General features: G+C 32.3%; 1 protein-coding gene across 2 annotated transcripts; it reads right to left on the reverse strand.

Moving 5' to 3' along the window:
- Window positions 1-6014: 6014 nt before the first annotated feature.
- On the reverse strand, window positions 6015-15829 carry LOC145594891 (uncharacterized). Of its 2 annotated transcripts, XM_081651234.1 has the most exons (9): window positions 15623-15829; window positions 15434-15495; window positions 15125-15215; window positions 14520-14606; window positions 14377-14430; window positions 11736-11920; window positions 10043-10125; window positions 9833-9933; window positions 6015-6637 (listed from the first exon to the last, which is right to left on the reverse strand). In XM_081651234.1, exons 1-9 carry the CDS (start codon window positions 15668-15670, stop codon window positions 6437-6439), a joined length of 912 nt encoding a protein of 303 aa, XP_081507360.1. In that variant the 5' UTR covers window positions 15671-15829; the 3' UTR covers window positions 6015-6436. The 2 variants fall into 2 exon arrangements, with proteins under 2 accessions (XP_081507360.1, XP_081507361.1); XM_081651235.1 differs by lacking the exon at window positions 14520-14606.
- Between the last annotated feature and the right edge of the window lie 300 nt (window positions 15830-16129).

Here is a 16129-nt window from a genome sequence, read left to right on the forward strand (position 1 = left end):
CAAGAGAGGAGGATATAATGGGAGTATATATTTTTGTGCTTCTCTCTTCTTCCATTAAAATACTAACTTTTGCTTTTCTTATTTAAAAAAAAATAAAATAAAATGAAATTATTTTAGTTTTTTTTTTTTTTTTTTTTTTTTTTTTTTTTTTTTTTTTTTCTTTACTAAGATTCGATGTGTTTGAAAAAGGGTGAATTAATCATGAGCATGGGATTGTTAACATTTGAACTTCTGTCTGTTTATTTATGCTTGCATGATTTTGGGTGAAGGCTGTTTTTTTTTGGGGGGCGGGAAGATCTACTTCTTGCTCTATTTTCAAGTTAATCAAACCTTAATCAATTCCACAATAATTACTTTTATTATGTTTTGCATGAGGTATGTATATATATTTAATTAAAATGTAGAATTCAGTGTAGTTGGTTAGGAATTCACCGGGTACCATACCTTGAGGTGTTAAGGTTGAAGTTTCTCATCGTGTTTGGGGGTGAGAATTATTAGGCTATAATATGCATCTCATCTATAGTTCATATGCTACAAAAAATTAAATGGACTATAATATCATGAAAGTTGAAATATAATTAGCAATTTGCTTATTGTACCCTTCCTTTGTTTAATTTCTTTTTGTTATTCTTTATTCATTTTGAATTTTTATAAAGTTTTAATGCAAATTAAGTTTCATAATAAAAATATATATATGAAAAAAATAAACGCATAGGGGGTCTTGTTTGGCTCCTTTATTTTCATTAATTTACCACTTACAAGTCAGTCAACACAGCTATAAAAGTCAATGCTTAAGAGTAGAGATAAAGATAAGGGATCCATTACTTTGAAGTGTATGTTAATGCATGGAGAGACTCAAATTGGACTTTTGTCTTCAAATCATAAAGTACCCTACCATCTCTACCAAACATGCTTAGGTAAAATAAAATAAAAAATAGACTAATTTGTCTCAATGTTTTAATTAAAATTGTCAATTGAATGGGTCGGGGTTACAACAATATGTACAACTTTAATTAGAATTACCTTAACAGGTGAGAAAGCGCAATAATGAAAAATTAAGGTTACTTTTATTAACATGTTGAGTTATTCTTTTGATCAGTGACAGAGCCATGATTTTCAACTCGGGGATGGACTACAAACGTCTCGTAATTAGACCCATAAATAAAAAACCAACATATAAAATATTTTTTACTGAAAATTTAACAACCCAAAAATTCAAAATGCTTATTAGTCGTACGATCCAAGAAAGATGAAAAATAATTACATAATCTTTGGGGTTTTATTCTTTTAATCATGAATTGTGAGAGATTGCATTGAGTCATTTTCCAGTGGCTTTAATAGTCAAACTAAGAGATATATTAAAGATTACTCGAATAAATAAATGAGGTTTCTTTTAATTAAAAAAAAAATTAATCAATGTTACCCGTATAATAAAATGAGATTATAAAAAACTAATTGATGTTACGTGTATAATAAAATGAGGTTATTATTGTGGACAAAATAAAGATATCCTTCCGAATAATTGAGGTATAAAATAATATTAATAACAAATGTAGTCACACTATGTAATTGGCAACACACATTACAAGACTTGCTAATGCTTATATTTGTGCAAATAGAAATAAAAAATAAATAAAAATAAAACAAAAAGAATGAACAACAAAAATGATATTAACGACAAACTGTCTAGACAACTTTAGTAGTTTAGGGTTGTAGTACGTAGAGATGGAGTCTAGTGAGTCTATACTTGTGTCATCAAAACTTTTGTCCCAAATAAAACATACTTTAAATAGTAGTTCTTCAATTGTTGAATGACCTTTGGCAAGTTTCACAACGAGTCTAGTAGTTTTGAACAAAAGTGTTTCTTACTAATTAGGTAATTCTCATGGCATGACCATCCTTATTTGCATGACGGGGCTCTAGAGTCTGGTTTATCAGATCATCTTTATTACTATACTTCACATATAACTGAAGGGACGAGGGAGGAGTAAGATTTTGGTGCCTAAAGAGTTTAGCAATAAAGTGTTATGCTTATAAAAGAAAGTAATTAATATTTATAAAATATATTGTAATTCTTCAAATAAAATGTACACAATTATATATATATATATTTTTGAAACAAGTATATATTAATTTATTAATAACAAGGTTAAAATCCCGTGCAATGTATGGTTGCTAAATATTTTTGATGATAATATTATAAAATATAGAGTATATAAAAGATATTAAAAAAATATTTCATTTGGGTATATATGGAATATGATTGTCAAACTGGAATATATATATATATATATATAGGGGAGGGATCCGGTAAGAACCCCTCCTTATATAAGAACCCTTTCTTATGTAAGAACACTACCTTATGTTCTAATCTTTTTCCTATGTTCTAAATTTTTTTCTACTTATGTTCTAAAGTTTTTCATATAATCTAAAATTTATCTACTTATGTTCCAAATTTTTTCCAATGTTCTAAATTGTTTTTTAGATTATGTTCTAAATTTGTTCCTATGTTCTAAATTATTTTTTCAGTTTATGTTCTAAATTTTTCCCTATGTTCAAAATTATTTTTTCAGCTTATAATCTAAACTTTTTCCTATATTCTAAATTTTTTCTACTTATGTTCCAAATTATTTCCAATGTTCTAAATTGTTTTTTTAGATTATGTTCTAAATCTATTCCTATGTTCTAAATTACGGAGTATTTTTTTCAGCTTATGTTCTAAATTTTTTCCTATGTTCTAAATTATTTTTTCAGCTTATGTTATTATTTTATTATTTTTTCAACTTATGTTCTAAATAGTTTTTCTTATGATCTAACTTTTTTGTTTGCTTATGTTTTAAATTTTTTCTATCTTCTAAATTATTTTTCTTATGTTCTAAAATTTTCTGCTTATGTTCTAAATTTTTTCTACTTATGTTCTAAAATTTTACCTATGTTCTAAATTTTTTTCTATGTTCTAAATTTCTTTTATATGTTTTAAAAACGATTTTCTCAAAATTACAGAATTGCCATTACTAAAAGATCATTTTAGATGGTTAGATCAAAAGTAATAAAGGGTTGAGATTGGTTCTTATATAAGATTGGGTTCTTATATAGAAGAGGGTTCTTACATGAGCCTTCCTATATATATATATATATATATATATATATATATATATATATATATATATATATATATATATATATATATATATATATATATATGTATAAGGTATAAATAGTTTACTTAAAGATTTTGCAAAAAAATATATAAATTAATTAATTAATTAAAAGAGAAAATGGCGGAAATTTTTTTCACAAGATAATAATAAGTGTCATAAAAGAATTCTCTTTTAGTATAGGTTAATAGATTTATACTGTGTTCTTACTAACCTTGTTCATAAAATAAATTATATACATTTAATGTCTTTTATTACGATTATATGAAAATTTTGTGCGCATTACAAACGTACATAGAGTAGTAGAGTACTAGTAGTATTAACAATACCAAGCAAGGGTGGTTGATTAGCCACTAAGAAAAAGCATTAAATATTGAACAGAAATCATATTGAACAATGAACAGCTTAACAATACAACAAATTTTGAAGGGAGGGTGCCAAAGACATTACTCACAAGAATTGTGGATAAGATATGGAGTGAAATTGAGAGTACTTATTATCTATTAACCATAGATAGTTTTTGAAAGAACTAAATTTGATTACAAATCTTGAGGGTTTAAATAGAGATTGTAGAGTTACAAATCATGATTAAAATTGTAGATACCTTGTGGAAACAATGGCGAGCAAGGAAATGTTTAATGAAGGGCCACATCCCCTAGACATAAAATTAAATTGATACTAGGATATTGAAGAATGAATAATAATAGTGATATTATAGAATAGAGAATAAAATCAGTATATCTCCAAGATGCCAATCATTAGCTAATTCCATGATCGAATTCCAAGTTTTAAAACTACTTATGTTTCTTCCTATTCACAGCAAAGGAACTTTTTATGTCGCATAACTATATATATCCCAGCCCTTTATTGCAAATAATAAGAATTGGAGATAGTATAACACTACATTCCTAATAATGCCAAGTTTATCCAAAATGCTAAAATTGCATGCTTGTTAAAAGTATAACACAATTCGTGGCATCAAGCTATTCAAAGCATTATTTTTAAAAAGATTTCAATTTGTACAATAACTTAAGTCTTAAGAAGAGCTTCATTGACCCATGTACACCGCAACAAATCTATTTTGATCATTTAGAGCTTAAAAAGAAGCAAAAGATGATCCTAGACAAAAAAATAATAAAAATAAAAACAAAATAAAACAAAAAAAATAAAAAAATGTTTGAGAACAAAAGAGCTAACGTTGATGTTTAATAAACAAGTAATTTGGAATCGAACATAGAATCAACTTTATATTGTATAGTCACATGACCATATATATTTTGGTTGTGTAATGTCTATTATCATCTTTTTACTTATTAACACAATAATTATGACATGTACAAGCAGTAAATAAGCGCCGTTTGTCAGAAGTTTAAAGTTTAGTGGGGTTTGAAGATAATTGGGTCAAGTAATTGAATTTGGCAGCTAAAGAAGAGTAAAAAGGAAAGAATTTGCAATCTCTAGGCTTCCTATTTGCCACGTCATTAGGATTTATCCACTTTTTTGCATGAAAATCAGCTAAAGATCATTTATTCATTTATCTGTGGAGATCACATCAGATAGGAGGAATTAGATTCCAACTCCACCATCCTTTATGGAATAGTGAAAACAATCATTATATATTTATCCTTGTTTGATTATGTCTTCTATATGTTGTCTTGAAGAGCTTATATCATTTTGACCCGACACGCTTGTCTTTTTATGATTTACGTTATTAATAATCTCTTCAAGGAATTTTGTTCAAGCATATTGACTTGTTTCAACCTGTAAATCATTACATCTAAACCGATTATTATTGTAAATCATTGAACCCAACCGTTAACCATTTGAAACTGTTTCAAAATGTGAAAAACCCTTAACAAATCTATTTCTATCTAGTATTTATACCAAATTTATACTTGTATATCTTTTTATCTAATAAAATTTCTCTAGGGTAAACCCTAAGTTTTGCGTTTTTCTATCTCTTCGGTAAAGAAACTCAATTTTAATTCTCAATGACAAACATGTGTTTTCTGTTATACTTGAGAATGTGACATTAATAACTATATTTCAAACACACTAAGTAATTTAAACCAAAATGATACAACTACTACACAAGTTGCTTTTGACAGCTTTTCCTTCCTCTCTCATTGAATTCTTAGTCCTAGTTTATTCTAGTCATTTGATAGACAAATAACATAAAAATATTTTTAAATGGATGTAATTCTAAACAACACCAAGGTCATTAATTTAGTTAGAGTTAACAACTCTTCTAATAGTTGTCAATAACAAAATTTAGTTTCTAATACCATATTTTAAAGTAAAACAAAAGATTTCTTGATAATAAAAGACAAAATTCAAAAAGTAAGGGTCACTATTAAGAATTTTTACTTTATATTATACCTTCAAAATAAGTTGGATTGTTTTCGAGCTATAAACTACCTATTAGTAGGGGATAAACAAGATGTTTGCAAACATTAATTACCCAAACACAAAACTATTCGAGTAAAATTTGTTTTGTAACAAACCTTAAATTTTTGTTCAAATTTGTTCAATTGCTTAATGAACAAGTTTGTGGGGGTGAGCCATTAGTCTTGTGTCTGACTTGGGAATTGGGATGATGAAATGGAAGAATTTTTTTTTTTTTTTTTATTATTAATGGCCATAAAGAGAAAGGGGCTCGCTTAAGGGGGTGCGGGAAGGGATAGGTAAATCCTTCAAATGAGTCCCTTAAATTTAATCCTAGAACCCATGAATACGAGATGGAAATTAATACCACTACTTCACCATCTTAACCTCAAATGTTGAAATTGAAAATTGGTATGTAATTATATCATTTGAAAAGTGATTATATTACCAGAAACTAATTATGTAAATGTATCGTTCAAAAAGCAGTTGTTCATGTTCTTGAAAAAAAAAAGTAACAGAAAAATGTCAACTAAATACTAGCAATTTGTTCATCCGTGGTACAATTCTAACAATATTAGTAGAACAAGACATTACAAAAGGTATCATTATCACCAACTGTTTCTCACATCCACTAACCATACACAAACAGACATACACTGCATGTAAAAGATTAATGAAACAGTAAAAATCCTAATTTAAGACAGGTATAAGCAAATACCCTACATGTATCCTCCCGGGTTTTCAAAACACCCTGGTGACAGGCATTATAAGCTGCATATTACAGCCCCGTCAAATCCCCGGTCCCCCTATTTGTTCCCTGGAAACCTAGTTTACATTTTAAGATTGTCCTCATGTATCAGACATCAGAGTAAGACAGCAATATAAAGAAGAATTTACCCTAAACCACTGCAGCTCTTCACTTTATCAAGGGCAGCCTCTTCCATTTGAACTAGTTTACTGCAAAAAGATTCAACATCATCTGCCTCTTCTTCAAACATGATCCTGAATTCTTTCCATTGGTATTCACTGCCACCACTAAGAACTTTAGCCAACATATCGAAGCCTTTTTGATCAACTGACAGAATGTAGGCATCCTTCACAACATACATAAAGCAAATTGTTGCTTAGAGCCTTAGATTTGCAGGATATGAATAAGCATGGAATTATAATGCAGGCCACTTTAATTGATACTAGATATAACTTCAATTTATTTCAACCCCAAATTAAAGCAGCAAAACATGTGTGGTTGAACCAAAAAATTGACTGGGTTTGTGCAATTCGAAGACAATGGATTAGGTTGACCTAGATAATGACCTGAAATTCAGATTGGCCTAGAATCTGCGCCTCAAAACTGCGGAATAGAATTCCCTATTGATTCTCCACTCTTTTTTACTATGGTTAATGTTCGAAGAAGATACAATAGAAAAGAGAGGGAACCTTCGCAATGAATATCATAAATAAAGATAAAGTGGGCATCAGATTCTTATGTTAACTAAAACAAATAAAAGATTCATATAAATCAAAAAATTCTGCATCTTCTGCTAGCAATAAAAAAAGGGCTTCAGATTCTTATGTTAGCTTAAACAGTTGTTTCATGATATTTAAATCTCCCGCTGTAGCCCGAGGATTTCACTTTATATTTGCGAAAAGTGCCATGCTGTTTTTATGAGCAACAGAGGATCTTGTATGGCTAATTCTGATATCTTGTCAAAAAACTGCATAGTCTTGGGTTAGCAGTTGATCCTGAGTAATTCTTATGATGAAAACAGCCTCGACAGTTGACATTAATCTTCAGGTTAGAGATACCCTCCTCGCTATCTTAAGTATGCCACAAGGAGCCAACTTGGGAATTCATATGGGAGTGTCAATTGATTTAATGGGAGAGAAAGATATCATTTTCAAGCAATGGTTAATAAGAGAGCCAGCAGTTTGTTAGCCTGGTTTTCCAATGGCAGCATGTATGAATTACTTGATGCTGCTGCTAAAAGAAGTCCAAAATTGATGCACTTTTTTTTTTTTTTTTTTTTTTTTTTTTTTTTTTGCCTCTTTTAGGTGATTAATGGAACATGAGAAAGGTTTATTCACTCTCAAGTCTCAAACAAGTCAACAGTGCTCTCTTGAGGAAAATGGTATGCATATTGCACCACAATCTCCAACTTTGATGTACTTCCTTCGTTCTTAATAAATTACTTCCACTGTTTTATTTAGATGCATCACTCCTCTGTTTTATTTAGATGCATCACTTTCCTTTTAGCTAATAAATTCTCTATTTCTCTCATACCCACATGACCCTCTATAATTCTTCTCTCTATCTCTCTATACTCCAAAAATTGCCTAGGAGTCTGTGAATTCAAAAGTGATGCACCTAAAAAAACAGAGCAAGTACAACAATAACAATTGGATGGGCTAGAACAAATTTCAAGAAAAGATAAAAGAGAGCTTTGGACCAAAAGACCCCATGTAATTAGAAATAGAAAAGAGAGAAATTAAGGTAAACAAGCGGGTTGGGTAAGGGTATTACCTCCATTTCATAATGTTCTGAACATTTTTTTGTTTGCAAAAGAATTAATGCAAAGAAGAGAGTGCAAAAAAAAGGTGGGTGTGCATAAGAAAGAGATGGATGAAGTAAAAGAGAGTGTAAAAAGGTGGGTGGGTAAAAGGTGAATAATGTTAGAGAGAATGAGTGGAAAGGTGTAGGTACTATGGGGTAAGGGGGTAAGGTAGTAAAAAGGATATGCCAAAAAAGGAATATATTTAATAAAATAGATATGATAAGATCTTTATGAAACGGACAAAAACAGAATATGTTACGGACCAAAACGAACATTATGAAACAGTGGCAATACAACTTATAATGTGAAGTGAACAATTCCTAAAATAAGAAAACAAGAGTATAATCCTTTGGCTCCATTCTTGCTCACGACAGGTAAAAAGAAGAACGTGGCATGTCTGGCTATTTCTCAAAGAATTAGGAGCATTCTGAAGGGAAAGAAAGTACTGACAAATAGGTCAATAGCCAGATTCTGGAAGATCAAATCAAACATCCGGCTTGGTGGGGCCTTTAAGATGGAAGATGTTCAGTATTGTGGATCCAAAGTAATCCAAACCCACCAAGATGGGATGCGGCCCAGATTAACAGATAATGTGAGCTCTCATATGCGAGGGACAATGGACTGCCTACAGACAGTATGGATGATTTTATGTATTGGAAATTTCATCCCTAGAAATTTTATGCCTTTTCTCACTCAAGCAACTATGTCACAGGGAGCTAATACAACAGAGAGATCAAATCCCTTTTCTACAAAAGACAGAATTCTGAAAATTTCTATGGAAACTTAACATTTCCCTAAATGAAAGTTATATACAAGGATCGTCAGGAAATGTGGCATCTGGCATGACTGTATAGCATTAGGGTGAATATAAGCAGAAGGGGCCTTTCTACAAAAGGTAATGCGTGAGCAGCATTAAGATGGTGTACAACACCTCTACTGTTTATGTGAGAAACCCAAACAAGAATGGAGGCACAGCCCTTTTACTGTCACTTAAAAATTTAAAAAAAAACCTCAATCATATATCTGAACCCCCAAGAATGAATATTTCAAGGGAGCTAAGAAAATCTGGTGATTGTGGCTACCCTTAGTCCCTTATTGCCTATGGAATGGATCTACATCAGATTTACAAGATACGATAAACTGCTACTTTGCGCCCTTTCAACCCCCGGAGGATAATGAGTAGTATTTGTTTTTCTTTTTTTTTTTTTTAAGCAAATGTTGGTCATTATACTTTGGGCTCACCTACCAGATTCTTGGGAAAATTACAAATCATTTACAAGGTTTGCTTGGGTGATGAAGGAGGAAGGAGCTATAACTCACTTATCCAAGGGTGGCTGCAAGGCATGCCTAGTTTGACGCTTCAAGATGATGGTTTACCATACTTCATAGTTCATAGGCCTATATTGAACTAGAAAAATGCAGTTCACTCATGTTTTCGCCTGAACTAACTCCTATAAAATGGTAGCTTTTAAGGTCAATATCCAATGAAGTGGGGAGAATATGATCCACACAAATAGGATCTAAATTTCACTGCATCAAGATCTATTTAAATAGGCGAGTCTAAAAAAAGGTTTACTTCTTTCGTAACATCATACAGCCCTTGAAAACCTTAGAGGAAAGTACATGGTTTTGTAACAAAATACTAATTAGTCACCTTTTTCCCCTTTAGTTGCCTAACTGTCATCTTATTGACAACATTATGCAAAATCCGATCATAACAAGAAATGGATAGCTCACCTTTGCATTCTCGTTTAAGAAGGCAAAACAGAAAACAACTAGTGCTCTACGCCTTATCTCACTCTGATTGATGCCATCAATTAGCTTTGCAGCAAAAGGAGCTACAGAGAAAACACTCTGTTGATTAGCAAGTGAAACAATTTATCACAACAAATACTAGGTAATAAGACAAACATGAACAATTGCTATTCTATCCAATAAGAATCTTACATAATTTGTCAGGCTTTGCTGTTCCAAAATCATCTGGATCCACTTCATGATTGCCACCATTGCCATCAATGAACATGCAAGAGCTGGAATACACACATATACAAGTGTTGACCAACACATATGTGCGCAACAATCAATAATTAAAGGAAATATGTGCACACACACACACACACACACATACACACACACACACACACACACACACATGTATGAACCATAAAGACCCCAGAATTATGATGGTATATTCTTCTAAATCGATCAAGTTGAGTGAAATTGGTTCAAATAATAAGTATGTTGAATTTATTTTCTGACGAATTACTGGTTCCCTTAGCTAAGATCAACTTGGATAATATAATAGCATATTGCCACAATTTCACAGTAATTACTAAGTTGATAGTTTGCAATTATGGCATTTCAACAGTGAGGTTATAAAAAGTGATACCCTAGCCTCCCTCCTCTTCTTTTTTCTCTTCCTCTTTAAAACCCTGAAAACCTTTTGAATAGAGGCTAGCACCAGCCTTTCGGTTGATGGTATGCCTTTTTTTTTTTTTTTTTTTTTTTTGTGGAGGTATGTTGATTTCACACTACAAGAAAAAAAATGATTTGTTAATAAAGATCTGTACAGTGTCGCTGCAGATTTTAGTTCTACTTTTACAATCAATTACATCAAATTTGTTTAATTTAAAACTACAATTGATTAAAAGACCCTCTCAAGAAAGGTTGTATCAAATTATGGTGACACGTCTTTAATCACATTTGCCAAAGCACAAATCAGATAAGCATTATAAAAAGTAGATTTTTGAAATCATATATCGAGACGAACATAGCAAAAACCCACATTACTATATTTTTTGTGATGTATTGATCACACACACACACACACACACACACACAAAAAAAAAAGTCAAAGGGGAGTGCTTGAAAAGTACTTAAGTCAAAATGTGTCTACCAAAAAATACGAAGTCCGTATTTCTATTTTGAGGGGTGGAGGGGGGACAGAAGGGGTGAAGGGGAGTTGTAGACTTCGCAACTCTCCTCCAAGACTTCACTTTACATATGGGTCCACACCATAGAATATTCAATGTGCCACACGCTGTGAGTCTCCTAAAATATTTTACTATGATTTTTTTTTTTTTTTTTTTGATGTATAGAGAGCTGCAATGGCAATAATGTAGACGAGATTAGGTCTTGAGTACTACCCCCCTAGACTCTTTAACCAACTAAGCTAGTTGGCATCCACAAGAAATAATTAATTTATTACTTATTATGTCTCAACAATTTTCTATTAGAGTGGTAGTCACTAGTCAACCACCAACTTAAGCAGAAGAGGATCAGAATATCCCAAGTTGGATTGAGTTGCGGAAAATAAGGCTCTTGGCTGCAGAGTCCACAACCCAGAGCATCAAGGCCCTAAGTAATATATACATGCCAAAATTAATTATTTACAACTAAGTTTTGTGTTGCATTAATAATGGCATGGAAACCAAGTACAATGGAGTTCCAAGGTCAATTCCAAATAGAACTATGAGAACCAAATTTGAATAAATGGAAAATGTTGATGCGCAGTACCAATAATTGATCATTTTGGGACTAAAGCTTTGTTGTTGTAGAATTTCTTTAGGAAATTTTTTAAAAAAATAATAAATAAATAAATAAATAAAAAATAAATAAATAAACTAAATAGATTTTCTACCTGACATTGAACTTGTACACTGCATAATTTTCATCATTGTCCAGAAGCTCTACAAGGTTTTCACTTCGAGATGTGTTGCCAAAAGTTGAGGAACTCAATATACCAGAAACTGCATAACTGGACTCAATTATTTCCTTTTGTTCAGACATTACCATTTTCCGGACACTTTCAGTAGCAGACCTAACCTGTGAACAAAACAAAAAAGGATTGAATAAATAAAGCCTTCAGGGGACAAAAATATTTAACATCTAAGAAAATTTATAAGGATTACAGAACTAAAGGACAACAAAACTTTACAACCCAATCCAAGAAAAGATATGGATCCATTCATCATCTTGAAGATTGTCAGTTCCAAGAAGCATTAAAAAAAAAAAGTATCTTTTACCACATTGATCTCTTGGGGTTTATGTTTGTGCATATCCAACCAAAAAGAATGCTAATTTGGTCACATGTATTTACATCCAAAGAGTATGCACCCATCCTGCCTTTTGAAAGCTAGGAGCAACATGTTGTGTTGTTTAACTCTCCTAGTTGACAACTATCATTGCTTGAATAAAACTTCTTACAATTGAATTTCCTCACACACACACACACACACACACACACAATATAAACACCCAGTCTCTGCCTACTAGACTGCTCTGTGCCTCAAAATCTCCATGAATGAATTCTTTAACAGTTTCTAGAACCTTAGCTGTTTAACGTAGTAGGTCTTCTTCCTACAAAACACCATAATTTCTCCATTTAATTCTTTCATTGACTGAGAGAAGAGGCTGCTAAGGTCTTTTTAAGAAATGGCATAGAAAGGTCTGCAAACACAGGATGATTAGCACTCATTTGCTCTTGAGTGCTCCTTATCCAGTTCACACATTGCATAAAAGCTCCTAAATAATGATAGAAAGAGTCTTCAACTCTACTAAGGGGGGATCGAGTACCAGTTATCGTGTCTCGATTCTTCATGGATTAGCTGGCTCCATGTTAGGCCAGTAGGTTAAATCCTTCCTATGTTTCCTATTAATCGGGCTTGGAGCCATTTTCAAAAAAAAATATATTCTAACTCACAGTTTAATCTTGTGAGATTGTGATCTGGAATAACACATCAAATTCCCAGTATCCATATAAAGAAGTCATTAGCTTTTGGTTTAAGTTTCTTAATGGCTTTCTTGTGCTTCAATATGAGGAAATTATTTTTATCTCTCACAAACCAATGAAAGTTTCTTAATGGCCTTCTTGTCCTTCCTTCCTAGAATCTCCAAAATGGGGTAATCGTTTCTCTAAGACTTATCTTCCCGGTCTTTGAAAATCCATCTCCAATTGGGTTTTTACTTTATCACCTCTCCACCTCACAAGACAGCAGGTCCATCACTCTATTTTACTGGAGAAAGAAACGGAACAGCCAGCGCCAGAGAAGGTGGGTGTAGGAGTCTAGATGCCTGAAAAGTGTACCGCCCTAACAAGCAAAAGAAAAGCCGTCTTGATTGTTGGTTTTGTGGATCTCAACTTCAATTTTGGATCTACTGTAAAAAAAAGCTGATATTGTTATCTCACTCTGACATCCAACCCCCTTGTCCACGCCCGGTCACATGGGTATGGCTGGAGCAAACGGTGATTCTAAACATCACATATGCTAGATCATATGTAACTACTAAACAACTTACCACAATATGGAAATCATAATTTGGGTGATCAATTTATGGTAGAAAGAATGAGCATTATACCACTACCAAACGCCAACAAAGAGAAATAAAATGGACAATTTTTCTTGAGAGCCAAACTACAGCTTAGCAGTTTTGGTACATCAGTTTAAGACTCATAAAATCTTTTCCTAAATTCCAAGAGTAATCTTGGAGAAAATGGTAGTAATGACTTATGAACAATATCCTAAAAAAGGTGGACAATAACTCCTCAAGACAGATGAAACCTCCACCAGCGGCTTTTATGCCACTGATTTGCTTATATTTAAGGATTTAACGACACAATAGATAATTAACCAATTCCAACAGCAATCAGAAGACACGGTTTTAAGGATAATATCACACCAAAATGCAGAAATTTCAGAAAAGATGTGCTACAAACATATCGGAAATACTGCTATGTACATATCTGAAATATTTCTCGGCATATAAGTATACATATGACAAAGGCCCCTCTTCCCCGTTCCCCCCTCCCCCCCCCCCCCCCCCCTTTTTTCTTGACACAAAACTGGCATGAAACTGGCATGGTCGTGAACTGTGAATTAGATTTGAACTGTGAATTAGATTTGCTATGCTGAAGATAGCTCAAGGAATAAACATGAAGCCGTCTGTTTAATGAAATAAGATCAAATTTATTTGCATATTCATTAGTTAGAACCTACGTCCAGCTGAAGTAATGTATCAGTCAGCAAACTTTCCAAAGAACTAATGATCAAGAAGCTGTAACATATAATTTACACAGCGTCCTCATTAACCTTAAGGAGAAATCTACAGAAAACAGTTACACTGAGACTAATACTATAAATGCTTAGGAGAAAATTATAGTAGTGTGTAGTAACAACAGTCACAAATAGCAAAAACACATGAGCAATTTGAGTGCAGAAAAAAAAAAATCAAGTTTTTTCCATATCATTCAAAAGTTTTTGCTCATAGAAAGGCTGATTTACCTTCTCATCTCCTAGAGGAACAACTTCACCAGTTAAAGCAATTCGAACTGGAAGCTGTAATACCAAAGAAAAAACAAAGGGATGATCATCAAGTGTCTAACAAAAATTTGCCACTTTGTTTAATATTACATTTTAAAACTGACCTTTTTCATTGATCTAAGTAGATTTGCAAGTGGCCCAGGGTAAGGCCTGGGCACCGCAAAGGAAGCACGTTCATCAATGAGAATATTCTGCACCAAAAACAAAAAAAAAAGCCCAGAGTTTTAGCTTCAAAAACAGCAAGAACTCATCCAACTAACATAGTGAACTTAGCTTCAAGCATGACCAATTTAATTGTCACTTGATATTTAGCTCTTTTGGCTATCCATTCTATGGCATACCCCATACTAGTGCCACCCTCCTCTATACGTAGTATAAGATTTCTCCAGGAAAGAATTCAATCTTGCCATTAATGTTACAGAGTAGTACATGGACTCAAAATCTTACTTGAAATCTTCATACAGTCAAAATAAGCGTTTTCCAACTCTTAGATTTTAAAATAAGATAAGGAAATCAAACCAAAACTGCATGAAAATTCTTACTAAATTCAAATTCGATTTCTATTCACACCCATTTCAATCTCACAATCCTAAACACACAAACAAAATTACAAGCCTTACATAGCAAAATCAAATTTTGGGACGCGACTGTACAACACATACAAATAAGCAATTAAGGAGGAAAGAAATTGAAATATAGGTCATCATACCACATTATGTAAGTCTTTTTCAGGAACCCAAATATAAGGCTTCCCCTTCCTCAATAAATACTTCACTTTTGAAGTATATATTTCCTGCTTGCTAACAAAAATTAAATGGGTATCAACACATATCATTATTAAAATAAACAACAACAACAAACAACAAGAAACAAAAAACAAAAACAAAGCCTTAGTCCCAAAATGATTTGGGGTCGGCTAACATGAATCTTCATAAGGAATCGTACGATATAAAACAAAATAATCACTATAAAAATAAAATTAAAAAAAAACTTAGTTCGAAGAAAATAGCAAGCATACCTCCCTTTAGAATCAGCTTTAATGGTATTAAGATTGCCATGCCAATTTGACGCCAAAATATTCTGCAAAATTAGGCCAATTTGAAGTATGATGACTTGAGAACAAGTAAATAAACAAAAATGGATTTTGCCCAAAAATTAAAATGACGTAATTTGTAGCAATAAACAACAGGAGAGGGAGAAGAAGAACCTTGCATTTTTGAGCCAAGGCTAAGGCTGTGGATTTGGTGGATTTCATGAGTAATCAGGTCTCTTTGATGTTGTTGTTAAGGTGTTCGACGAAATGACTCACTGAAGATTGAGCGGGAACTGGGAAAGCATTACGCAACGGGGGCAGAGGGCGTAAGAGAGAGGCTGAGATGGAGATTAATCTTAAACCCGAGCAAGGTACTGGGGTTTAGTCCGTTTAGAGTCCTCGTCACCTTTTTGGGTGCGTGTTTAAAAAAGTTATAGAAAATTAGAAACTAAAGTAAACAAGCCTTATACAAAGGAGTGCACAGTTAATTCATAACTAGATTTGTCCCGTGCGATGCACGGAAATATAGAATATATATATTTTATGTATTATTACGTATCAGAAATTTATTGAGACATAACCGCTAGTTGTAAATGCTAATTTTATAAAATTAATTTTGAAGAAGGACAAACCGAATATGAAAATTTAAGCATATACATAAAAATTAGATTTTTAATATAC

Source organism: Chenopodium album, chromosome 19 (assembly GCF_948465745.1).
Source record: "Chenopodium album chromosome 19, dcCheAlbu1.1, whole genome shotgun sequence".
Classification (NCBI taxonomy): Eukaryota; Viridiplantae; Streptophyta; class Magnoliopsida; order Caryophyllales; family Amaranthaceae; genus Chenopodium; species Chenopodium album.